Source organism: Dunckerocampus dactyliophorus, chromosome 15 (genome assembly GCF_027744805.1).
Source record: "Dunckerocampus dactyliophorus isolate RoL2022-P2 chromosome 15, RoL_Ddac_1.1, whole genome shotgun sequence".
In the NCBI taxonomy this organism is placed as follows: domain Eukaryota; kingdom Metazoa; phylum Chordata; class Actinopteri; order Syngnathiformes; family Syngnathidae; genus Dunckerocampus; species Dunckerocampus dactyliophorus.
The window spans coordinates 19,335,292-19,361,773 of NC_072833.1; the positions used below are offsets into that span (position 1 = coordinate 19,335,292).

At 40.2% G+C, this 26,482-nt stretch overlaps 2 protein-coding genes across 7 annotated transcripts in view; both read left to right on the forward strand.

The window, feature by feature from the left end:
* The window catches only part of LOC129168484 (protein phosphatase 3 catalytic subunit alpha), a 90,586-nt gene extending 85,345 nt beyond the window's left edge, over window positions 1–5,241 (forward strand). For 4 of the 5 annotated variants that reach the window (XM_054753804.1, XM_054753806.1, XM_054753805.1 and 1 more), the window contains one exon: window positions 3,589–5,241. In XM_054753804.1, the coding sequence (XP_054609779.1) occupies window positions 3,589–3,803 (215 nt within the window). In that variant the 3' untranslated portion in view covers window positions 3,804–5,241. The remainder of the gene's footprint in view (window positions 1–3,588) is intronic. The other variant, XR_008566266.1, reaches the window with a different exon arrangement.
* A 1,652-nt stretch (window positions 5,242–6,893) lies between these two features.
* rcor2 (REST corepressor 2) lies at window positions 6,894–25,601 on the forward strand. 2 transcript variants are annotated; one of them, XM_054752624.1, is made up of 14 exons: window positions 6,894–7,064; window positions 13,513–13,648; window positions 17,871–17,927; window positions 18,069–18,146; window positions 18,229–18,281; window positions 18,350–18,511; window positions 18,698–18,822; window positions 18,897–18,963; window positions 23,335–23,574; window positions 23,645–23,722; window positions 23,814–23,871; window positions 24,364–24,431; window positions 24,507–24,581; window positions 24,654–25,601. In XM_054752624.1, exons 2-14 carry the CDS (start codon window positions 13,525–13,527, stop codon window positions 24,993–24,995), a joined length of 1,527 nt encoding a protein of 508 aa, XP_054608599.1. In that variant the 5' UTR covers window positions 6,894–7,064; window positions 13,513–13,524; the 3' UTR covers window positions 24,996–25,601. The 2 variants fall into 2 exon arrangements, with proteins under 2 accessions (XP_054608599.1, XP_054608598.1); XM_054752623.1 differs by having other exon boundaries at window positions 24,364–24,581.
* The last annotated feature ends 881 nt before the right edge of the window (window positions 25,602–26,482 follow it).

The window sequence follows — 26,482 nt, forward strand, 5'->3', positions numbered from 1 at the left end:
GATTTTTACTTAAAGTTTTAAAAACGATTGGACCCATACAGAAAATACATTTAGAATACAGTTCAGTGGACAAATATTAAATGTCCTCATTGCTCTTCGTTTTTATATATTTATATGCCTTACCTGCCTCCCCTGACTGTACGTCACCGGTGATGTCACAATAACACCAATAGCTATTTGCTTCATCACCTGTAACATAAAGCTGAGTTGTATGCATTTTTTTTCATTAAATGGATTGAATTGCTTAGCATAGCTTGGATTAATTGCTAGTAGTGTGTTAAATAAATGATATGTGCGGTGGTGTGCGGCCCTCAGTGGAAATAGTTTGGACACCCCAGTCCTAAAGAACTGAACAGAGTCAAATCAACCCTCCGGAGAGAACAATTGGTTGATAACACAATGCACGTCCACTGAAGTCTTGCTATGAAGGCTGCTCATCACAACAATGTGCAACTTCCCCTTTCAAACAACCCAAGCAGTTGTGCCTTGTTATTGCAAGCTTGTCCAAATTGGCAAACCACTGCATTCTCTCCGCCTCCTTTGGCGCAAGAACAACCTCAACTGCGCGCTAAATAGTAGTTTTGCCAAGCTGCTATTTACAAGTACTTCCTGGCCGGCCCACTAGAGGGCAGTCCTTCTCTGTGGTTCCTCTGTGGCCCTGCTGTGTGCTGTGCTAATAACCTGTGTCTGACCTGTGCTATGCAGCAACTACACGACCATTCATGCAAACGCCTTTTAAAAAGACAAATGGACAGATTAGAGTCAAAAATCCTTTATTTGCTGCATGCTCCAAGCAGACCAAACACGTGTTTAGCACCATGGAGTTTCTCTGTAAGTTTTTTTTTTTGTACTCTCCAGTTTCTATGTGGTTCTAGTTTGTGAATGTCTCAGTGGGCTCCACAACTTTATTTCTCTTGCTTATCATTTCTTCCCTTACTTCTTCATCTTCTCCTCCTTTTTCTCTCATCTTTTTTCATTTATTTAAATCTGTGACGTGTATCAGGGCTCCATCTGGACGTTCAGGGTCCTCAGGTGCCTTTTCACCACAAGCAGCTTGTAGTTGTATCACTGACCATTTAAACGCTGTTGCAAATACTCTTGAAAGGAGCAGAGAGCTCATTTGTTGCTGACAGAAGGTGACCTGACGACCCTGATGCCAGAAGTACCCCAAATAGCCACAAGGGGGGTGGTTTTTAAGTCCTCTTGTCTGTCTACTTAGTCTGCTGATACTTTGAATTTTATGTGTTTTAGGGCACATTGTTGATACGTTGTAATTTTGATTACAACACAGATGACCCCCAAACAACTAGGGATGGGCATTGCAATAGACGAAATAGACTGCTGATTACCATAAATGCTCTAATTAGAGCCACAGGGTTTATTTAGCTAAACCTCAAAGAGGACAGGGTCTTAAATGGAAGCAGAAGCAGGTAAGGTGGCTTTGAAAACGCATTCCTTTTTTAACTCTGATCATGATTTGGAGTGCATGAGAAAGTGGAAAAAGTCTTTGGCCACATGGACATTCTTTAATAAGTATATTGTACAACAGAGCAGCAACAGAACCAGTGTACCAGTAGCGGAAGGAGCAAACTGTTCAGCCAGCATTAAGAGCACTGAGGAGTTCATAGTATGCAACAGTACGGCAAGTGCAGCACACTTGACTTTCACACCAACAGCTGACGAGCTACATTTTAAAGCACATGCAGAGGTAGATAAAGCTGCTGTATGCAGAGCACTGCTGATACTTGTGATACTACACGTGATTGAAGAAGACGACTCTTGCGGAGTTAATAAAAACTACATTGGGACTTTGCATACAGCCACAGCTCTTAATCCCCGTTGGTGATTTGCTTTTGTAGACCACGTACTTGGCAACTATAGGAGAGAATCGAGGCGTAAGAAGCATTTGATACTGTATGTACAAGAATATTTCAGCTGTTTGCTGTTGTCTGCAATGAACTCGCTGGCTGAGCAGTTTGCGCCCTACCAATATTACAACATTGGTTCTGTTGTGGTGAGCAATACACCTGTTAGAAATGACCATGCAGTCAGAGAGCTATGTTTACATTTCCACTTTTTCATGCCCTCCAAATCATTATTATGAAAGTTTAAAAATGTATTACAAAATACATGTATTTCTATGTAAATGTGTTACAGTCCTATTCAGTCGTTTATTGCGGTTTATTGATTACGACCCGACCGCGATAAGTGAATTTCCATGAAGTAGGATTCAATATTAACAAATGGAATATTTTCATAGTTATGTCATACAAAACCTGTTTACGACCGTTTAAATATGGTTTTCTACATTATTAGATCCCTCTAGACATTAACTAGCACCCATATAGTCACATTTACACTTTTATTACCCAATATAGTAGATGTAATTCAAAAATAAGCCATACTAGACATAAATAAGATAATATAGACTCGCACGTTAGCGGTTCCTTGTTTTTTTCTGGACAGTGTACTTCCTGCGGTGGCTATTGTCTCATGAATGTATTGTAATAGTAACTTTAAATGGCTTGACATTCGTAATTAGCCAATATAGTAGACTTAATAAGAGTAATTAAGCCATTTAAAATGTAAATACTGTAAATCTCCTGCTTGTGTGTGTGTCACAGTAAATGTGTTCCCTAGGGGACCTTATTGGGGGTTCAGAGTTGAGTTTTAGCTTGTCATGGGTGATGGCCCCAACAGTAGCCCGTGTTCTTATTATGATTATTGTGTTACTATTATTATTATTGCCTGTTGTCAGGTAATTTAAACTGGCAACAATGCCTGCTCTGGCAATCACGTCTGGTGCTTGTCTCATTGAACAATTACTGACAGCTAGTGGCCAATGCAGAATACTACAGTCACAATTGGAATGCTGCTTCTGCCTTGCATCTGGTTAGTTCATTCAGGCATTTTTATGCTTGAAAATGCTTAATTTAGGCCAAGAATAAGTACAATTTGCTTTTTTTACTAATAATAGGCCGTATTCTGCCATAAAACAGCAAACATTTATTAATTTGGAAAAACCGCGATTGACTGAGGGCACGATGTAGTGAGGAACGGTTGTATCTCTCAATGACCACCTGCTTCCAATCAATGTCTTGCCCTCTTTATGGTTTAGATAGACAGCTATAATTACACCATTTATGGTATTAGCCAAAGGAATAGAATAAAAATCACATTTTCTTGTTTGAAACTAATGTTTCTTGTGGTCTCGTGTGGTCCAATAGGTTTGTTTAGTTGTATTCTGTATATTATTCTCAGTACAACACTGGAAACAGGAGTTCATACATAGACATAGATTCTGTCACCATGTTTGAAAATATTGACAAAAATAACAATGAACTGATGAATCAATCATGCTAATGTTGTCAAATGCCCATCCCTGCAACGTACGAGCTGACTCCGCCAACCAGCTTCTCCAAAGGTCGCTCGATGTGTATAGACTTTTTTTGTGTCCTGTCTGACTTTGTTTGTTTTCATGCTAATGCAGGTCACTACTTTTATAAGGAAAAACATGCTAAATGTTACCGGACACGCTTAATCCCCAACTGATCTCCACCTTGTTGTTTGTGTTTGACATTTCACCAGCCATTAAAGGCTTCTCGCCCCAGCACAAGATCACCAGCTTTGAGGAGGCCAAGGGTCTGGACCGCATCAACGAGAGGATGCCGCCGCGCCGAGACGCACTGCCCTCGGACGCCAGTCTCAACTCCCTCAACAAGGCGCTGTCCTCGGAGACCAACGGCACGGACAGCAAAGGAAGCACCAGCGGAGGAGGAAGCGGTGGCGGAGGTATCCAGTAGATGGCCCCCCGTGAATACCAGCAGTAGGAGAGATTGGAAGAGTGGGGTGTCATGTCACATGCTAGTCCTTGGATATGCCTTCAGATTATTAGTTCGTAGTCAAATCTGCTAAATTATTGCGCAGCGCCAGGACACCCCTGTGTGCTTCATCATTGGACGCCACTCCAACAGTATGTGAGGCAGATATTTGTTGCTTTTCTTTTCGTCTCGGACGACCCATTTACAATGTACCTTCTTACTAACTATTATACGTTTACAAAAACACAGCACTAAAAATAAAAAAATAAATAAAAAAAGGACAGAACATGAGATGCCGTTTTTAAAAATGTAAGGGTGTACAAACTAAGTGAGAACTATTTATTGATATTTTTTTTGCTACTCTTATATATAAAACAGCTCTGAAATGAATTAGGCAGTCTTAAAAAAAAAAAACAAAAGAAAAAAGAATGTTGCAATGTTGTCGAAATGCCAAATAATGGAACGTTTTATGGTTTTGTACATATTACGCTTACCTCAGGTTCTTTTTGGTGTGTGCTTTGACCTGATTCTTTTTCTTTTTTTTCTGTATAATGGCTAAATAACTCCATTACCTTTTTTCTTGAATTTCATAACTGGAATTTACCTATCATTTGCAAATATGTTTATTTTGTCTTTTTTTTCGGAAAGTAAGGTTAGATTTATTAAGGTTTGCTGGAAATGAGTGTTAATTTTTCTCTTTTTAAGTATTGCGAACAAAGTAAAAAAAAAAAATAGAAAACCTATATTGTGTAAAAAGAAAAAAGTGTCTGCCTATGCATGTTTTATAAAAGTCAACAAAGGAAAGAGAAAATCTGCATATCTTGGCTAAAACACTTGGGAGCCTGTTTTTGGAATATACTGCGCTTTAGTGAACATATACTGGAAAACATTTAGCTGCGTATTTTCAATGAACATCCACAAATGCTCTATGCCTTCTTTTCTAATGGATCCAAGATGGACGACCTTGTTTTTAAGCGGCGCTTGTCAGTGCACACAATCCAATGAAGCATGTTTGTGAGGTGTGTGGTTAACAATGTGGAACTCCCAAAATGCATGATTAGCTGTTTGTGTCATTTAAACAAGGTAAACAAGAAGAAAGAAAAAAAAAAGTTCAGTTTTGTACATGTGCCACAGAACGTGTCATTTGGTTCTCCTATTATTGATGATGATGATGATGATTTGGAACTTTTCTTTGTATATCAGTTACAGGTTTGATACTGCTCAATACTTTAAAAACAAAAATATGTTGATTTTTTTTTTTTTTAAGAAACTGCTTAAGTGCCCAAGTAATTCACTACACGACATGAAGCCTTGCTTTTTGTAATTTAACTTCAAAACTGTTGGCAGATGAGGCATGCACTTGCAACTATGAAAAATTAGTATTTTATATAACTGTTGAATAAAAATGTGCATGAATTTACACTTGAAATGTCGACTTTCCTTTTTGGGAGGGGTGCACCATGTAGCAGTCACCACGGGGGGCGGTCGTATACAGTTTTTAATTTATTTTTATCTACTAAATAAGCATAATAGGAGCGAGTTCATTCAGTGGTTCATGGATATCGACGAAACAGAATATTAAGGATTGTTCTGTGTTTTTTTTCCCTCACAAACAGATGGCATAATTTCAACTCCGCCCACCCTCTTTTGTCTGGGGAGTGGAGCTATTATAATTACAACCGCAAGAGGGCGGCATTGCCAATAAGGAATTTAGCTGTTTCCAGCATGCATCTTCAACAGTGCCTTGATATGTATTTATCTTCAAGACCGTCTTTTTAAAGAACTAGTACTAATGTTTTCAAGGAGATACACGCGCAGCGTGAGGAAGAAGTGATGAGGAAGAGGTGAGGGAAGATGCAGAAGAATGGCTTCCTAATGATACGTGAAAAAGGAGGGAAAATGGGGAGGAGGAGATGTGTGTGCGTGTCACCACAGGGTTAGGGTGGGGGGAGGGGGAAGGAGGTATCCGCACACACATAGTTGACATAAAAGTGACACTGCAAGGAGGAATATGGAGAGGAAATGAGTAGGATGGCGGAAAAGGAGAATGAGGACTTATTAGAGAAAGAGTGTGTTGTAGTGTGTTTTTGTCGTGTCACACTTGATGCTGGAACACACACACACAAACTCCTCCCCACCGTGCACACACACTGGTAGTGATACCGAAATATCGATACCATCAATATCAAGGTTTCACTATACTGTACTAGCGTCCTTAAAAACAGCACAGTGCCCCTGTCAGAAACAAGCATTTTTGCGGTAGGTCCTTAAAACAGCATAGTACTCCTTTGAATAGAGTAAGCATATTCCTTCTTTTTTAAAGGGACTGTATGCAGCGAGTTCCCCAGATGCCTAGAGGGCGCCAACATTCGACCGTTCTGCGAGAATTTTATCCCGTCCTCTTCCTGCTTTGAGTACGTAAGCTACGCCCCACAAAAGACACGCATGCTCACTAGTTGTGTCTGTCAGCTAATGACAGCAATTTGGCTAAGTTTAACCGCTAATGTTAGCTATCATGTTGTATGTTGTATCTGCTCTTTTTTTAATCACTATTGGTAACATATAGCTAGCTGGTGGTGGTGGTCTTAGATTTTTTTGGTTGAAAAAAAAATGTAATGTTCAGCCAGTCCCAATCATTCTTTTAATGACTTTACCATCAGCCATTCGGTGAGGGAATTATTTGAAGACACGGCTGAGATTTGTCAAAGAATCTGTATTGGTATTCTCATTGTCAAAATCTGTTTTACCTGGTATCGCATCGGTAAACCAAACTATGGTATCGCCCATCACTAGTCTCGACAGCCTGCCTGAGCACATACAGTATATGCACATTTCACGCATCCCTCCGCTGGCACACTGGTAACTAGTCCTCCAGTTGGTGGCATTTCCACATAAAGCACTCTTATAATCATGATGACTCATTTTGTATCTAAAAATATGTTATTATAACTTCTCGTGAACGCCTTTTTACTATTTTAGCGACTTTCAGGCACTACTTTTTGTTAATCTAAATGGCTACACTGGTGTGAGAGGCACGGCGGCGGATGAGCACTTCACTTCTGTCGAGTGAGTCGTGCGCCTCGCCGGCTCACTCTGCTTGCATTTATCCATTCATTGTACTGCCTGGCCATCAATAAAGCTAGAATAAAGCCACCTAATTTGTGTAATAACTCTCACTTTGGCACGCCAGAGGGAACTGAAAAAGCCATCGACAGGGACACGTTCGGGAGAGCCGGAGAACAGGTAACAGCGGGACTGTTATCTTCTTGCAACTATTCGTTACTAATGTAACGCGCAGGGTACTACTACTACTAGCCTGGCTCGAGCTAGGTGGCTAACGCTAGCATCCCAACTATGTTGGAATTGCACTTAAAAGCACAAATATGAAATAATTTCGTAAGCAAATGTCCCCTGCCTGGAGGCCACGTAGTGCCGATAAACACCATTAAAAGTTGAGTTATTGTGGCATAAAGTGAGTTTTTATTACTCCATAGTAGCGGTAAGGGGCAACGTAAGCGTGGTGAAAACAAAAGACACTTCTGTTTGACACAATAATGGGGAGTATGTTGTATTGATCTGTTTCAAAATTAAAATAAATCAAAAATGCATCGAGAATTTAATCAACATGTGCAGCAAAGTAGGTGAAATAGTGCTGGGTTTCTGTCTAATTTAATTATTTACCTATTTAAGGGGTAAAAAGTTGTGATTAGACGTGTATAACTTAAAATGAATGATTTGGTACACTTGCTGTCACCGTCACAGTCCCTATTTATTATATTTATTTTAAAGATTAAGATGTATCCGAGGCTACAGTAAGGGTTAACCGAGGCGCCCACCGTAAGTCATAAAAGTTGTTTATCATTTCGCCCCAGCAGATTCGTCATGTTTCCTCTCAGATGCAAACATTAATTAATACGTATGTGTATGTATATACATACACACACACACATATATATATACATAATGTATATATATGTATGTGTGTGTGTGTGTGTGTGCGCATGATGATCAAATTAATCTTGGATAACGTTTGGTCTTTTATCGATTGATGGTATTGGGGCGGGCACAAAAACCTGACAGGAATATCATGGTTTTATTGAGTGGGCTCTAATTTAAACTGTAATTGCATTGGATTAAGTCGGGATATCTTGGTTATCCTGGCCCAATTTATCCACAATCCGGTTCCACACAAGTGTGATATGTTCTGCCATAAATTACCATGGAGATTTATTCTGTGAAGCTAGCCTGCTCCAGACCAGGCTAAGGTCCAGGATCTATTTAATCTCATCCCTGATCTCAATCAGTAGTCGCCATAAATGGAAACTAATCATTATTCCACTGCCCACTACATATTGTTATCACATTCAACTACACCCACTGTCACTGTTTCAACATTTGTCATCATTCATTTCAAGTATTGAACGTAAATTATTTTACATGATGTTGCAAGCATTAGATCATTTATTAGATAATTTACAGTCTCCCACATACTATATATAAAATACACATCCCATATAAATACAAATACACATCTATAAGATAAGAGTTTTACAGTGTGATGGAGTTTCACTCATATCTTAAGTCAATTTCACCGACAATTTAAACGGATTCATGTTCACAGTACGACTATGTTTTCGGAGATGTTAATTGTGTTGGTTAATGTGGATGTGTACTACATTACCCAGAAGGCTTATGGGACAACCGGAAGTATACACGCTGTTGAAGCTACGCGCGAGTAATGGTGATGTGCTAATAAAGCATTACTCCTATTACGGTACACTGCTGATCCTGGTTTGTTAAACAAGCAACAAACATTTGGATTTTAATTATGGTTGCACAGTAGCCTAGTGGTTAGCATGTTGGCCACACAGTCAGGAGATCAGGAAGCCCTGGGTTTGAATCTCCGTTGGGCATTTCTGTGTGGTGTTTGCATGTTCTCCCCGTGTGTGGGTTTTCTCCCACATTCCAAAAACACGCATATTAGGTTAATTGACAACTCTAAATTGTCCACAGGTGTGAATGGTTGTTTGTCGATACGTGCCCTGCGATTGACTGGTTCAGTCCAGGGTGTACCCCGCCTCTCGCCTGAAGTTAGCTTGGATAGGCTCCAGCAGACCCGCGACCCTAGTGAGGATAAGCAGCATAGAAAATGGATGGGTGGATTTTAATTATGGTCGAAGTAGAGCAGTGACTGTGTATTTGTGCACTACCTACGCACAATTGCCTCTGCAATACTTTGCCACGCTTTCTCTCTTTGTTTTATGACTGTGGCAGTGTTGCCTTTTATTTTTTATTTATTTGCTTTTTTGCCTTCTCGTAAGACTGAGGATTTCCGCTTCCGTCAGGGTAAAGTATACCGCTCTCGTTGCCATGGTGAATCAGTGACTCTGTGATCGATAGCTGCATCTATTTAAGGTAGCCACGTACACACACTGATTCGGGATTGTTTTCACCTGGCTTGATTAATCCGTGTCTACTCCTCCTGGGTTGGGTTTTATGCAACCAATTAAGCCTAGATGCTCTAGTTTTGGGTTGGTTGAGCTCAGCTCAGTCATTTATCCTGGATATCTGAATCCTACTTTTGAGCTTCAGCTGCAAAGCAGTATAGTTCGGCTATTGTATGGGAAAAATTACTTCATATATCAATAAAACATTATTAAGTGAATTATGTACTGATATTTAAAAATCATCCATCCATCCATCCATCCATCCATTTTCTATACCGCTTTTCCTCTTTAGGGTCGCGGGGGCATGCTGGAGCCTATCCCAGCTGACTTCAGGCGACAGGCGGGGTACACAGACAAAACCATTCACATTCACATTCATACAAGTAATTAATGGCAAATTCATTCACATTTTATTTTAATAAAGTGCAACCAACACTTCAGGTTGAATTAAATCAAGTCTGTGATTAAGTTTATCTGATAAAACATGACTTGAATCTTAATTTGATACCTCATTCACTTCTGTACCCCAAGTATTAAATAAGTTAGAGCAAATTTCATACCAGGAAATAGTGCCTTTGGTTCCCATTGCTTTAACATTGAGTCAAGACAAAAGCTGTGATCGACCCATGGACCTTGACAAGTACAACAGTACTACAAAGTATATAATAACTTGGGCTGTGACATTTGTTTTAAAAGTCAACGCAGTAGCCATTTAAATGTTTTTAATCATCAAAAAGTCCAGGGAAGAAAATAAAGTGTGATAAGTTTCATGTAGGCCTCGCACTCGCAGTGCGGCAGCACGCTGTATTCGTTTCCACACCACACTACAAATTGCATATAGACAGTAATTCCGGGGCAAATTGAACATATTTCACAACATCGAATTTTAACTGAATTTCATCTGCAGCCATGTATTAACTTTATATCATACATACCTCTTATCTTGTCCTGAAGCTCCGATCCATGAGTTTGAAAGGCTTAAAGTTAGGGCACCAAGGACTCAAAACTCAAAAACTTGTGCTCTTTGGACGTGTCCACTTCATTTTTTTAACTCCACATGAGCCAACCACACTGTAAGCACAACAGTCACCTTTACATGACGCCGAATCAAACTGTTACACAAGTAATGTTTCACGTCTTTATCATTAAAAGTGCTATTAAAAAAACACACAAACATCCATATACAGTAAAGCCTGCCTTCCAATGCTTTATTTCCTAATATTAATGCAATCGATTGATTACCTTTTAAATGATGTTACAGTAGATCGATATATGTCGTCCGGAATGGCAACTTGCTGAACACAGATCGATGTAGTTGGATCATAGGAATATAAATCGATACATCGATGTAGTGGGTGAATCGTTACTCCCCTATAAACAAAACGGCGCAAAATGGTGCACGCTCACCGACAGTGTTGACCGCTACATGTTAAGCGTTGGGGATAGTTTGGATTTTTTGACATGAAGTTGTATGACATCAGCAGTGGACTATATCAACAGTGACTTACCCCCCCTTCCCCAATTTGGTCCCGCGAGTCCAGTTCTGTTCAGATTTCTGTGACGAGTAACGTAGTTCTGCTTAGTAGCTGGGTCATTTCAGTAAAGAGTTTGGTTTCTCAAAACAATATGCGTTCATAAGAGTAATGCCTTTGCATCAGAACAATGCCTCCTCAAAAAAATTGACCTAAGAAATCGCTCTGTATTATATTTGTTTCCCGCTGTGTCCCTGCGCGCTGTCGCCTCTCCATTCATGTTTATGTGATGAAGACGCTCGGATCTTCTTCCGCACATGTAAACAAGATGGCGCTCCGCAAAGCCATTTGCACAAAAAAGTTTACAAGAGAGGTAACCTTTTTCTCCTGTTCTATGTGACATTGTTCAAGTCATGCAAGCTATTTTGAATGTTTATACTTGAATGGTTACAAGAGATTTTTATACTTTTTTATTTCATTGAAAGTAATGTGTGCCAGTTGGTCAATAAATCAACAAAACTCAGTTAATTTGCATTTCCTGCAATTATTTTCAGATGGCAAAGATATACAGTGTTCAGGGATTTATCGTGCATTTATCGTTATCGAGGTAAAACGGCCCAATTTATCGTGATATTGATTTGAGGTCATGTCGCCCAGCCCTAGTTTCAGCAATGGGCACACTTACCAATTAATCATGAAAATAGCAGTTTCACAAACAAATGTGTAGAAAACTCACATTTCTATAGTGGAGTTCAGGGTTCTAAGGACAGCCATCAAACAGTTGACTTTTTTTTTTCCTACATAACTAGCCGTTAAAAGTGAATGGATAACTTTTGTTATAAATATAGACATCTTACCGCTGAGTTAGTTTATCTGTAATCAGAATAATAAGATGAAAGTTGCATTATCTGTGTGTCGCTGCAGACATTTGTTCACCACTGACTTTGCCGACGAATCAGGAGGGAGCTAAATGTCAGCTGACTGATGTCATATGGCATCTACAAAATGATGTTTATGATGTGGGTGGCACGCGATCAATCCACACTACCTTTGCCATCGACGTAATGGGCACCCCAACATAGCATATATGTCGTTTATACAATGTACTAGGGGTGTAACGATTCATTTTAATAATGACTCGAATCATATCACGATTCGTGGTTGCCGATGCGATACAAGGATGATATTGGTTCACTTAGAACGATAGGATCCGAAACGATTCAGTAACTTTAAATCGATTCAGTAACTTTTTAGCCAAAAATTCCACCATTGTGACTGTGAAATAAATACCTGGATACTGGACAGTGCAGGTGAAGTTTCCTAGATTCCCATTGTTTTTTGTAAGGGAATCAGGTATAAATTATTAATAATGCTGACATACTTAAGAATAAATTATCAATGACTATGAAAAAATTAGTAAAAATGCAATACAAAATAAGGATGAACAGGGGGTGGTATAGCTTGCCATGTTTAATTATTTATTTTAAATAGTGCAATCCAAACCTGCAGTTTGCACCCAAAGGTAAGGAACATTATGCACATTTATCAGCAAATGAATGTGGTATGGTATCTTCAATTAGGTGTTGAAACTTTCTCACCTGTACGGGCTGATAGAAGCAGGGGCTTATTTTGTGCTGATAATCCTCCTGGTCAGAGCAGCCATTTGAAAGAAGGTTGCAGCAATTAGAAGGAATACACAAATGACAGAAGTTTAGCAGCGCACATCTGTGTTTTGACTTGGACACGCCACACTGGATGATGACCTCGCAAAGCGTCACTCCTACTGTACAGTAAACTACCGTCTAGAGGCATACAAAATGTCCTTACTTTGCATATTGTCCCCATAAATGTCACTTAAAAGGAGTTTCAAATAAGGACAGATGACTTAAATATGAATACTGAATGAAGTGAATCAACTGAACAAAAGAAGAAGCAGCGAATCAGCTGTATTTCACAGGTCCACTACAACTCTCATGACCACCACATACCCGGAAGACGATGACGTCACTGACGGGCTGACTGAATCGAGTAACATTTAACGTCGTTATCATTAAAAGTGCTTTTTTAAAAAAAACCCTGCACATCCATATAAAGCCTGCCGTGCTTAAATCCAATGCTTTATTTCCTAGTATCAATTAAATCGATTGATTATAAATTGATATTTCAAGATTCAAGAGAGTTTTATTGTCATGTGCATGGTAAAACAGCAGTAATACCATTTGTCGTCCGGAATGGAAACTTGCTAAACACAAATCAATGTAGTTTGATCATAGGATTATAAATCAATGTATCAATGTAGTGGATTCATTGTTACACCCCTACAATGTACTGTATCACTTACCATTGTTTTCACCTTTAAAAAAAACGTATTTTAAAGTGTGGCAGCTTTTATTTTGCCGAGGTGGTGCGTCACAATCAATTGCATGTAGCGGAAACCGTGCAACGAATTTCAAGTCTCTTGTTTTTTAATTGTGTTATCCTTTTATACATCAAATGTGTTTTATACGCAGAATAAAAAGGAGCAAAAGTAAGATAAATTGGCATTCATTTCGTGTGTGTGTGTGTGTGTGTGTGTGTGTGTGTATATAATTTTAAGAAAAAAATACAAAATCGTGATGCATATCGTTATCAGGATATAAAATGACCTCTATCGGGATATGTATTTTTGTCCATATCGCACAGCACTACCTCAGGCACCTGGTCTGCCAGAGAATAAGAAGACGTGGAAGGGGGGATCAGCGTTGCCTACTAAACTTTTTTGCTTACGTTTAGTGTTGTGAAGCCATGCCCTCAGTGATGGAGCGCTCGGGGACCGGGGTCCTCTCCAGGAGCAGAGCCAAGACCGTAACCAATGGCAACAGCCAGGCGCATTCCGAGGAGGAGAGCAGTGATGAGGACCATGCTCATGGTAGCACACCCACAAAACATAATTTTATGACTTGTACCTCCTGACTTTTTTGTGTATAATTATGCTAGTATAATAGCTCTCAGATCTGTCATGAGGCAAAATGATGCAATATAAGTTGCAGGATAATTGTAGTTTTCATTCTTTTCTCGCGCCTCCATCACCTTCCTGCACTCTTTCATCCTTGTCATCCTCTGCCCACAGTCGTCTCCTTGTTAGCCAAATAGATTCCACAATTGACCCAATCATAAAAACCCCACAGTCATTAGAACTCGAGAGGTTGCTTTCTTCTCCAGTTTCTGTCATTCCTCCTCCTCCCTTCCTGTTCCGTCCCAGAGGACATCATGATCCCCCAGCCTACCATCCCTCCAATGCACTGTGGATAAGCCACTGCCTGATTTCAAAGGAGCATTGCATTTGAGTTCATTAAAACCACATTGAAAGACATGAAAGGTCCCATATTATCATATTTTTGAGAAATGTAATTAAGTTGCAGAAGTCCCACAATAGTGTATTGGAAGTGTATTGTCTAAAATCTATCCTTGATTCTGGAATATACACTGTTTAAAAGTGCAAGCTTCTAACAAAGAAAACTAAAGGAACACTTTTTTTATTATTTTCTTTTGCCCATCATCCACAATCCTAATGTGAGGCATCAACACACATCTTTCTCTTTTCTGTGCGTTCTGAAGATATAAAAACAGCTAAAATGAGACAGCTAAGAATGTACGTAATGGAATGCAACTATTGCGCTTCTGAAAAAATCTCCAAAAAGCACCAACAACGCTCCATTTACATAATGTGACCTGCACATTAACCCAGCTACAGCGACATTGTTAATGTTATTGTTATTAACATTGTTACACCGAAGAACTACTTTACTGGGGTAGTGACACCTCACCACACCACACCGGCTAGCTACTAGCCGGGTAGCAACTAGCTTCACACTCTCTTGATGTTCAATGTGAAATCAATGCGCCCAGGAAGGAGGTCCTGGAAATGCTGAAAAGTCGGAAAAATTCCAAAAAAAAGTGCAGTTTTTCTTTAGCTAATGAGCTGTGTTTGTCCAGGCCTATCTCAGGGAGTGGGTCCCCAAGAAGAGCTATTGAAGTAGCACTTTTTACACAGTACACTGGAACTCTGCACTTGTCCAACATAATACATGCCATATCTCACAACAAACTACAACAAGTTCTTTTGTACATTACCGATCTTTTCACTTAACACTTACGGCTAACACATCTGTCGTTGACTGATGGATAGTTAGCAGAGCTCCAGGATTTTAAGATGTTTGCCAAATTCTGCCTTTTTTTTGGGTGGGTGTCTACACGAGGTTGGCTGTTCCAGTCAGGGGTAGGCAACCATTGTGGCTTGTTGCTTTCGTGACAAAAGGTGGAAAAAATTATTTATTAGTCTAATTATTAGGGATATTATCTGCCTGATATTGGCATAGAAATGTGATGTCAGTAGATATCATTTTTTTTCCCCAATAATGAAAACCGATATTTTAAAAAATGCTTTATAAGGTAAGCTATGCCTTTATTAGTCCCACAAGAGGAAATTCCAGGTTTCATCTTGGCTGTCATCTTCCTCTTGCCCACCTCCTCCACCTGTTCCAGAGGACATCCCAGGACAGAGCTGGCCTTCTTAATCAGCTTGTCCAGCCTCTTCCTGTCAGCTGCTGTGATGCTGTTCCCCCAGCAGACCACACCATAGAAGATGGCAGAGGCCATCACTGTGTCATAAAAGGTCTTCAGGAGTGCCCCTTGTGTATATACAGTATATGGACATTTTAATTTTCACATGGCCAGGATGATACCACAGGTTCACATACTGTGCAAGCCCACCTCCTTTGCACTTTCCATAGGCTCTTGTGTTCCTGGCCGCTCTGACTGCCCTTGAGTCGGCTAGCTCCTCACGTTCGCATCTGGGACGCCAGATATAGGGAAGATCAGCATCGAGCGTCAGAAACACATTAAACATTAGTCACATTAAACAGATGAGAACACTAGCATTTATAATGCTGTCATGTGTCAGGACAAAATGTGTGTGTGTGTGTGTGTATATATATATATATTATTTTTATATATATATATATATATATATATATATATATATATTATATTAAAGTTCGGTTTAATTTTATTTCGAACATGCATATGTCCGAAAAGGAGTAGGAAGAAGCAGAGCTTATTTAATCCTGCCCCCTCTTTGTATTACATCAATTGCTAATACATACATGTGAATACATACAAACACGCGCATACATATATACACATACATCTACACATACACAAGTACACGCATATACTGTATACATACAAGAATCTTTTCTTTTTTCTCCTTTTTTTTCCTCCTTATCCTTTCCTTTTCCCTTTCCATTTATCCTATCCTTTCTCTCCTGTCGATATCCACATCCTCTTCGGTATTGCACTGCGAGTAACGCTGGGTTTGTATACAAGAGTTCCTTTTATTAATTATGTTGAGGTTCTTGATATGGAATGTAGTCCTGGTTGCTTTGGTCTGTCTTGTAGGGTGTTTCCTCCATCATCCTTATTGTCATAGTAATATGAGTTTTAATATATATCCAGATCGCTGATATCTTGGACAACAAGCACTCTTGCAACTCCTGGACCTCCTTTTAGTTTGATGTAGATTTTCCTGTTATTGCTCCAAGTGTTTTGAATCTTTCCTTGCTTCCTCAGGTCTCGTGCTTTCTTGGCGATGTCAGCATTGCATTTTTGTGAGATGCTCATTCATGTAGACATTTGTGCCTCTTAGCTTCTTTCCCTGTTTCAGCAGTTCAGTTTTGAATTCACTGTTGGTGAACTTAATGATGGCAGGTGTGGTGTTGTTTCTGCCATGGAGTGGGACGCAAGTGTCAATACCGCTGACATCGACATCCACCTCCTTTGATTGTAGGAAGTTAGCAATCTGTTGCTTTATTGAAGGAACATCTCTTGACTTGGGTGTGATTTGGAGCCCTGTGAGGACCACATCATTCATTCGTGCCATCTGATCCATCTCCTCAATGAAGTTTTTAATTTTCTCCTTGATATTCTCCTTTGCTTCTTTCTCTTCCTCAAGGGTGGTGCGAAAGGCAGCATTATCCTTCAATAGTGCCTTGATGTCATCCGGTAGAATATCCTGTAGTTATCATTGCATAAAGCTCTATTTTCTTCCCTGGGGTCTTTAGCATCCTGAAGATCAGTACATGAGGTGGCTTCCATAGGGTTTATGGCCTCCTTGAAAGCAGTGCGCAAGGCAGCGTTATCTTCTAATAATGCCCTGATGTCATCCTGCAGAACCCTAACCTCCTTGCATAATGCTGTATTTTCTTTAGGGTTTTTAGCTTCCTTAAGAGCAGAGCGCAAGGTGGCATTGTCATTCAACAGTTCTTTAATATCATCCTGCAGAGCCTTGATATCTTCCATAGGGTATTTAACCGCCTTAAGAGCAGCACTCAAGTCTGCATTTTCATCTTGCAACTTCTTGACTTCTTTTCTTAGTTTTTTGATAGCCTTGCTCTGTGCTCTATTTTCTTCCATAATATATGTAATAGACTTGCTCTGTGCTCTATTTTCTTCCATAATGTTTGTGATAGACTTGCTCCGTGGGCTACGTTTTATTTTAATTTTACACAAATTAATAGGGGAAGGATTCAGAAAAGGCGTAACGAGTAAAATTAAAGACTAAAAACTTGTGTTACATTTGTGGCTCCAGACTATTTTTCTTTACTATTAGAGGGGGGAAAATGGCTCTTTTGATAGTAAAGGTTGCCAACCCCTGACCTAGGTGCTGGTCAAAGGTAGCGTCATGGCCATGAGGATGGCCATTCCTACATGATGTCATGAAAAGCCGCAACTTCAAGTTTAATTGGTTCTTCTCTCAAAAGTGGAACAAACAAGTGAGAGAGATGAGTGATTTTTAAAAATCATGTTTGGTGCGCATAAACAGGCCCCAGGGACAAATATTACTGTTAGAACATCACTGAAAAGTCACATTTACAATTGGGAACCTTTTTTACATAAAGAAAACAAGCTGGAGAATGCATGAAAACAACAGTTTCTTTGTGTGTTCTTTCTCACAATTCTGTCTGCCCAGCTCTGCTGCTGCTTTAAAAAAAGACAAAAAACAAGACTCCGACCACATTGTCCTCCGAGCCTTGTTGACCATGCCCACATCCTTCTCTAAAGTTTTCCCTCGTTCCTCTTGTCTTCCTCAGACAGCATGATCCGAGTGGGAGGAGACTACCAGGCCCAGATCCCTGAGTTCAAACCAGGTAAGCAGGAGGGTGTATTGAGACAACCAGGGGGTGAAATTGCCAACACTATCATGTGATACTCTCGTTATTACACCACGTGTTAATTCACTTTCACTAGACCTGTTTGGTTTGATGTTGTGTGTTTAATGTCAATTGCAGACAGCCCAGCCCGTTACGAGAAGGACCAGAGGAGCATGTTAGTCTGGTGTCCCAACAGTCAGCTGTCGGACACAATGTGTACGCGCGCGCACTTTCACCTCATTTTAAGTGTTTCCTCGCTGTTCTTAAAATTCATCTCATTTGCTCTCGTTTCATTCAGTGGACGAGTACATCCTAATGGCTAAAGAGAAACATGGCTACAACATGGAGCAGGTAGCGTACACCACACACTCCAATACTTTTGAAGCACGCTGACTTCACGTTGTAAATGCCACCGCCAGGCTCTAGGCATGTTGCTGTGGCACAAGCACGATGTGGAGCGCTCGCTGGCTGACTTAGCCAACTTCACTCCCTTCCCAGACGAGTGGACAGTGGAGGATAAAGTGCTGTTTGAACAGGCCTTCAGCTTCCACGGCAAGAGCTTCCACCGCATCCAGCAGATGGTAAGAGAACAATGACATGGGGCGGCATGACTCAGGTGGTAGAGTGGTCGTCTCCCAACCTGAAGGTTGCAGGTTTGATCCTCCATTCCTCCTGTGATCGTGTCGAAGTGGAGGTGCAAAAGCACTGTACAAGTGAAAGACCATTTACCATGCTTTGTGTGTTAAATGTTGACTTTGTGCATTTAGCTTCCAGACAAGCTTATCTCCAGCCTGGTCAAGTACTACTACGGCTGGAAGAAGACCAGAACTAGGACCTCAGTCATGGACCGCCAAGCCAGGAGGCTGATAAGCAAGAGGGAGAAGGATGACAGGTATGATTGGCAGCTTTAAGGATGAGGAAGATGTTTAGTTGAGTTCTTGAGTGCTTTTATTTTCTGTAACGTAGCAATGACGAGTTGGAAGAAGGAGATCCTGGTAGTGACAGTGACTTTGAGCTTGATGCCAAGAAGGAGGTGAGCATTAGAATTATTTTATGGACACAAAAATGAGTGCATCCATCACATTTCATCAAGCATTTTTATTACTACAATATGTTGTCAAGGGATGGTACTATCGAAATCAAACATGCTGTAGAGTAGTCAGTGTATAGCTTATACAGCATTATAGATTGACTATCCACGCAGTGTCACAATAGAGGTGGTCATGTAGGGCCATCTGTTGTTTTTTTTCCCAAATGGTGTTACAATTTTTTTTTTTATTCTGTTTTTTAATTTTTACACTTATTTTATCACCATAGCTTTTGTGTTTTTTGTGTCAGTGTGTTTCTGTCTATGATTCCATTAACACAGAAATGATAGGGCCCTAGTCATACTCTGTTTTACATTGTCAAAGTGCATTTTGGAATTAATGTTTACCTTAATGAACCCCAGCTCCCCCAGTGTCCAGCAGCACCCGTACATCCCCAGTTCATGACGCTACCTCTACCATGCTTGACTGGAAGCAAGACATAATTATTTTGCTACTCGCTTGTGTTGCCAGGATGATTGTTCGTTGACTCATTTTCAGTTTATAGTAAGGGTGAATCCCAATAGAACCCTTTACCCCTAGTCTTACACTTGACACTTGGTTTTGCACATTAATGCCAATCAAATGGTGTCCGAGTTGTCCTTAAGGCAACGGGAAGGGATAAGGGCTAGTGTAGCTCTTGAAATAAAGCGTGGTCGGGGACCACACTTTGAAACCAAGGAGTAGGAATATTTCACATGAAACACCACCCCGGCTGAGAAGATGGCAGAGCGGAGACCAAGTGAAGCATACAAATGTAAGTAATTATTGATTTTCATAGTCATGACCCTCATTGTTTTTTCATCATATATTGGATACCGTGCTAATCCACACAAATATTAGCCATGTTTTCAATTGTAGGTTTTATTTTAAAATCACTAGTTATTACAAGCCAGCTAACACCGATGTCAAATTTCACTGCAATCTACTGCATTTCATGAATGATTGGACAATGATTAGATAGCGACTACATTAGCGTGTTAATTGTAAGTTGTATTTTATTATAGCTCATTAAAACGAGCTAGCTCACGAAGCTGTTGTAGAAGTTACATTACTGAACTGTACTGTGACGCTTGTGTTTTATTCACTCATGTAACACAGTACATCGTAGTGAAGTCTTTTTGCTGTGAATGCAACCCGAGTCCAAAAACAATCCCCATGGTAACATATGTTTATTGTGTTCAGCGGACAGTATCGAGTCAGGAATTGTCAGTGAGCTAAATAAACATGTAAACAGCAACATGGCCATACTTTTAGAATCTAACATTGTCCATATCTACAAGTATTTTTTACCATTAGTCTCTATTTGGATTCAGCACATTATTGTTCTGTATGTACAGTGAGTTAATAGTTGTACCCCATCAATTATGCATATGTGTCACTCCTGCAGGAGATGGCTGAGCCAACTGAAGTCAGCACACGAGAAGAGCACTCTGCCACAACCCTTAGCAACACCCCACAGCACTTCAATAGGATCAAGAACCGCAAACACCGTATGGAAAAGAAGACTGCAACAAAATGACATTCTGGACTTCCTTTCAAAACAATCTGAGAGAGAATAACATCAGGAGCAGACCGAGGCCATAACAGAGGTTTTTAAACCTCGAAAGAACGTTTGATAAGATTTAGGTCTATACATTTGTTGTGGATGTTCATAAAGTTCATGTTATATTGTAATTTTTTATTGTAGTTTTTTTTTTAAATGTACTGTATAGTTGATATATTTTATATTTTTATAAATGTTGTTACAGTGCTATTTGTTAGCACCTGTGTTTGGCAGTATATGTCAGTTTGTAATTTTTTTTTCATTTTTATTAAAATAAAAAAGTTGTTCCTGAGGTACGCTACGGTATATTAAATTGAAATGACAGAAATGTATGCGCCTTACTTTATTGGTAGGAAACAATTAATACCAGCCATCAGAAACAGGAGTTACCTGCAAACTGCCAGACATTAAACATTTAAATCAAACTGCAATTAATAATAGTGTTGTTAGCGTCATTAATTTGTTCCAGAAGGTCCGACTCTAACCAAAACGGATGATAACCAAATCCATTTTTCCGGTAAGAAATAATGTAAATCCAATTAATGTGTTCCAGAAAGCCCAAAATGTTAACACAAAACATGTGTTTATAGTTTTACAATTATATTTTGACATGCCGAATAATTTAAAATGCATATAAATGCATATTAATAATGTATGAAAGGGATGAATGAACATTTAAGGTTACTTTTATCTTCATTGAAAATGTGATTCTTGACCTGACTGAAAACAGGAAGGCGGTGGTGGTTGATCTCACTCTCACGACATCGTCTTTGGGAACAGTCACATCTTCAATGAAAGTAAATGTAACTTTAGATGTTCATTTATCCCTTTCATTTGTCATTTATGTGCATTTAGAATTGTCTTATGCATCACGTTCTGTGATTTAAAAAAAATAAATAAAATAAAATACATTAAGAATACAGTTGGACTCACGCGGCATATTGTACACTAACCGAAGGCAAAATTGTGGCGTGAATTTCTGACGTTAACTGAAAAACATGCTGAGGTTCCACCGTGATATTATTATAATAAATTTTCTTCCGTTTTGGAGAAATGCTGTACAGTTTCATCTTAAAACATATGTCCAATTCAGTTAAACCTGGCAGTATAGAAATAAATACATACATACATACGCATCAGTATTTTTGCCGGGTGCAGATACTGTCAGAATGCAGCCCGTCTGTCACAAGTAGTTTTCTCTGATGTCTTGTAGCGCTCATCATAACCCTCATCATGTCTAACGCTCTCTCAATGAGGCTGATGATGAAGATGACATTGTTTCTGAACTCTCCCATGAGCAGGTTCCTTATAATGTGGAATCAGGCACAGTCTGGAAACAGGGCTACCCAGACAGATGAGGGGAAACATTGAGCTCTAGAGAATGTGCTATTCTTCATGATTCTGGTGTCGTGCACAGATCTTGGGCGAATATGTCAAAGAATTTCTGCATTATTAATTGATGTGTTGTAACAGGGTATGTCTTCCCCCGTATAGTATTATGAAGCCAGCCTACTTCTGCTGCAGTACTAACTCGGACTGTCACAAGATTTTGTGAGATTAAAATGTGGCAAAATGTCTTGTTCAGAAAAAACAAGACATTTTCGTGGGCACTATGACTGGGACGATAATAAATAAATAATTAATTAATCACGCAATAAATTTAAATAAACTTGACCATTTTGCCTGCCTCAATATATTACCATGTGCATCTGTTTTCTTCATCTATTGTCTCCAAACAGGCAGCAAGAGGTTTCACTCTGTACATTCGTTTCACCCCCTAGGCGCATTAGTTCCATTCATAGAGCAATGGCGTAAACAGAGTGAGCCCTTTTGTCCGTCATAGTCTCGATGGGACTGGTAGCATACACAGAGTGCCGAAGAGTGTAGCCACATAAGGAGAAATGCAAGGTAACGTAGTAGAAATGAAATAAGTAGATTGCAACATATTGTCATAGATTTTTTCAAACATTTTTTTCATTGTACTTTTCTTAAAAGTAATGTTAAAATCTTGTCTCTTCTCGTTCTCGTAGACCCAATCTCACGTATCGTCTTGTCTCGTGACCTGAGTTACAAATTGCATAAATTCATCAGCTATATTACAAAATTGGTTCAATTAAATATATCCCACACTAACATATGAACACTGGCGTTAAAGGTAAAATGAAAGGAATGGCTGGTGAGCTACATTTTAGCCAGGTTAGCAGGGCGTTATGTTTCAACTTTTAAATAAATACGATGAAACAGATTTTACACAGTTAGCGGATACACCAGCACGTACGGGTTGTGCGTTGTCTTCTCAGATGTTTTCTGCGTGTCGCAGACAGATGTAAGAAAACCAGAGGTTGGTCAAGCAAAGGATGATATCATGGGGGAAGCCATCTTGATGGCATCTTGGAAGCGAAAACAATTGCCGCATCTGCTTACGTCATAGCCAGCAAGTGACAGAGAATGATGATGCAACGTAAATTGAGTGTCAACCAAATTTTTTACCCCTTCATCTTGGCCCTTGTAAGGGGTAGGGGAAGGGCTAAGGTGTGGAACTGGGATTCAGTCTAAATCTATACAGCTATACAAGCTGTAAGCTGACTACTACTACTACTACTACTACTACTACTACAACTACTACTACTACTACTACTATAAATATATCCAAGTTTACTTTCCATAGCATTGTCCCTTGAGAACAAAAATAAAAATGTTTGCTGAAGGGGTGTACCTACTTTCGTGAGATACTGTACACATGTGCACACTGCCCATATTTGTCTTTGTTCAGGCCACTAAACAGAACCCCAACAGCGCCGTCTCGGACAAAGTGATCCCCAGTCGCTCGGGCCCCATCAAGAAAGAGAACATCGGGGCCCAGTATCGCCACCACCCTCTCCGAGCCCGTCGCCGGCCTCCTAAAGGAATGCACTTGGATCAGGCCGACATCACATCCTTGTCCGCCTCCCACGACTCTGGTGTCATGACAATAAGGCAGCTGGACACGCAGTTGGTATCCCTCAAGCGACAGGTACAGAAGCATTTTTATTCCAATAACATCGTCCATGCCAAGTAAACACACCCTTGTCTTCTTCACTCAGGTCCAAAGTATTAAACAAAGCAACAGTAGTTTGAAACAGAGTCTGAATGAAGGTGTGGACTCTTTCAAACCCACTGAGGTATGTGTCTCCCATCTTTCATTCACACAGACTCTGATGTTATGTCACCTTCTGTGAGCCTTTTGGGTCACTAACCTCTCTTTGTTTATAGCCCGGCCCCAAGATGAACTCTCGCTGGACCACAGAGGAGCAGCTGCTGGCTGTGCAGGGTGAGTCAAGAAGGCATCATGTCTCCATCTCAGTTTTATATTACTACCGGGGTTTATAATTAGTGCTGGGTCAAAAAAACATTGACATTAACAGCTCTGGCTGTAGGCAACCTCCTGATGTATTTTTTATTAACTCCATTAGATGGCAGTAGCTGCATTTTGAAGTATCACGAGTGGTCAGCGTTGAAGAGCTTTATTTACCGCTGCATGTGCTTTAAAATATTGCTCGTCAACTGAAAGTCATGCGTGTTACACTTGCCGTACTGTTTACCATGAACTCATCAGTGCTATTAATGCTGGTTGTGCAGTGTGCGCCTTCCCACTCCTGCAACATTGATTCTGTTACGACTGTGTTGTACAATATACTTGGACTCTCTATTTAAACTCCCCATCTATGATTACAGCACATAAAGTAGCTCATATTAAGGTTACTACACAATCTATATGTACATTAAGCAACATATAGAACCAACCACATCCTCTCCCTTGTAGCAATCCGTCGCTATGGCAAAGACTTTACAGCCATTGCTGAGGTGATTGGGAACAAGACGTCGGCTCAGGTGAGCTCATTCTTCGTGAGCTACCGCCGCAGGTTCAACCTGGACGAGGTGCTGAGGGAGTGGGCTGCCGAACAGGTGGCCACACGAGACCTCAGGAGAACTGGCGAGGAGGTAGCGGCTGCTACAGATGGAGGAGCAGAGGAGGAAGATGTAAGATGGCTGACATTCTGCAAGGTTCATAGAATCTATACTCAATCTCCTGCCTACTTCTTGCATCTCAAGGTCAAGCTGGAGGACTCCTCGCCGGATGTTGCCGGAAGCTCTCCCCCACTCTCCTCCGTCCAGACCACTTCCTCCCTATCCCATCCTCCTCCACTGCTGCGCCCAGCGCCTCCCTCAGCTCCACCCAGCCTTCTCCGCCAGCCACCACCACTGCAGACCCGCCCACTCCAGAACCGGGCACCTCACAACCACCCTCCACCGCCGCTCATCCGGCCCGCTGTTACCACCTCCTCCTCCTCTGGGAGCTCCGGCCTAAGGGCTTCTCCTCCCGCCTCCTCTGTCGCATCGCAGATGCCGCCGTCACTGGTGGGCATCAAAGTGGAGCAGGCCAACTCACACTGAAAACACACATCACATCTTGGCCCTCGATATCCGCTCCTAACAAGTGTGTGTATCATAGCTGCACTGTCACACCTACCTCCACACCACAGTTATTCCATACACACTAATAGCTAAAAAGTCCGAACCGACCTACCTGCAACCTCCATCAAAAAGGCACTGGATTGACAGGCTGCTTAGGAGTAGTGTACCACAGCCCACTCATCTCCATTGCAACTACTGGACGATGCACGGATTCCCATTGGTATGTAAACAGCTTTCAGGGAATTTAAAGTAGAAGACAATTGAGTCAAACCTGCTTAATGTTGAGTTTGAAGTTTGAACATTGAGGAAACTGGCTTTTGCTTAAAAACTTGAGAAGACAACCCATCTTATCAATTTTGTTACAATTTTTAATAGCTTAGGCCAACATGAAAGGAAAAAGACGAGCATAGCCATGTCTTACTTGTATGAAATTGAGTATTTGTTTCTTTTTTTTTTTTAGATGATTAAACTCTAGGGTAGCTCAAGTAGTTTAGATTATTATTATTATTATCGTTATTATTATTATTGACTGAGCACTAAAGAGCCGTTTGTGTGTGAGTCGTGAGTGTTCTTACCTCCTACAACTCACAGGACGTTTTTAAATAATAAACATTCAGCCAAAGTTAGTTGTCGCTTTAAAAGCACAAATAAGGAAAGACTGTTTGACCGAACTCACGACAGCTGCTAGTTGTTTTGGTACAGGAAAGATATTTAAAATGCGTTTTTTTCCCGTATTATGGCGAATCTGCTGTATCAGGACTGAGCTGTCAAATGCTACTGGGATCGTGAGTCGCCTATTTCTGTTCACCTTTTGGCTTTAATGTTTGTGTGCTTTGCCTTTTAATTATTTTCTCAGATGTCTTTTTTTTCCTCCCTGAAATCTACTTGTGTGTCCTTTATGTATGTGAGCGTTTAGATGTTTCTATTTGTTTTTCTAGAATAAAGAAATGACCACACACAGTTCAACCTATATATTTATCACCTGACCTCACTGTTTTAAGTGTTTTGATTTTAAGACCCACCAGATTTTATTTTCGCTTACATTTGCAGATAATGCCCAGCATTGATAATTTGTCTTTGATGTGACGTAATCGCATCTACGTCACCTATTATGCTTTAAGCCTGTGCAAATACAGTAAAGTTATTCAGGTGAGATGGCGAAGCAGCACCCAACGCAGGTATAGTAGTTTGCCGCCTCCTTGTGGTCAAATTTATATGACGTAGAGATAAGGTTTATTACTCATTATTTATTATTTCGAAGGTGGTGAGTAATATGTAGATAGCTACATTAAGTTTTAAATAAACAATTCTGTTTTAATGTTTTTTCGAACGGAATCTACGTCACTTCCGATAGTCTCTAGCAGCCTGGTGTCTGTATTGACAGCAACGGTATTGGTCTTATTTGTGTAAATCTTAGTACGTGTATGATGTGATTCTAATAAATAAATGACTACACTGATTTTAAA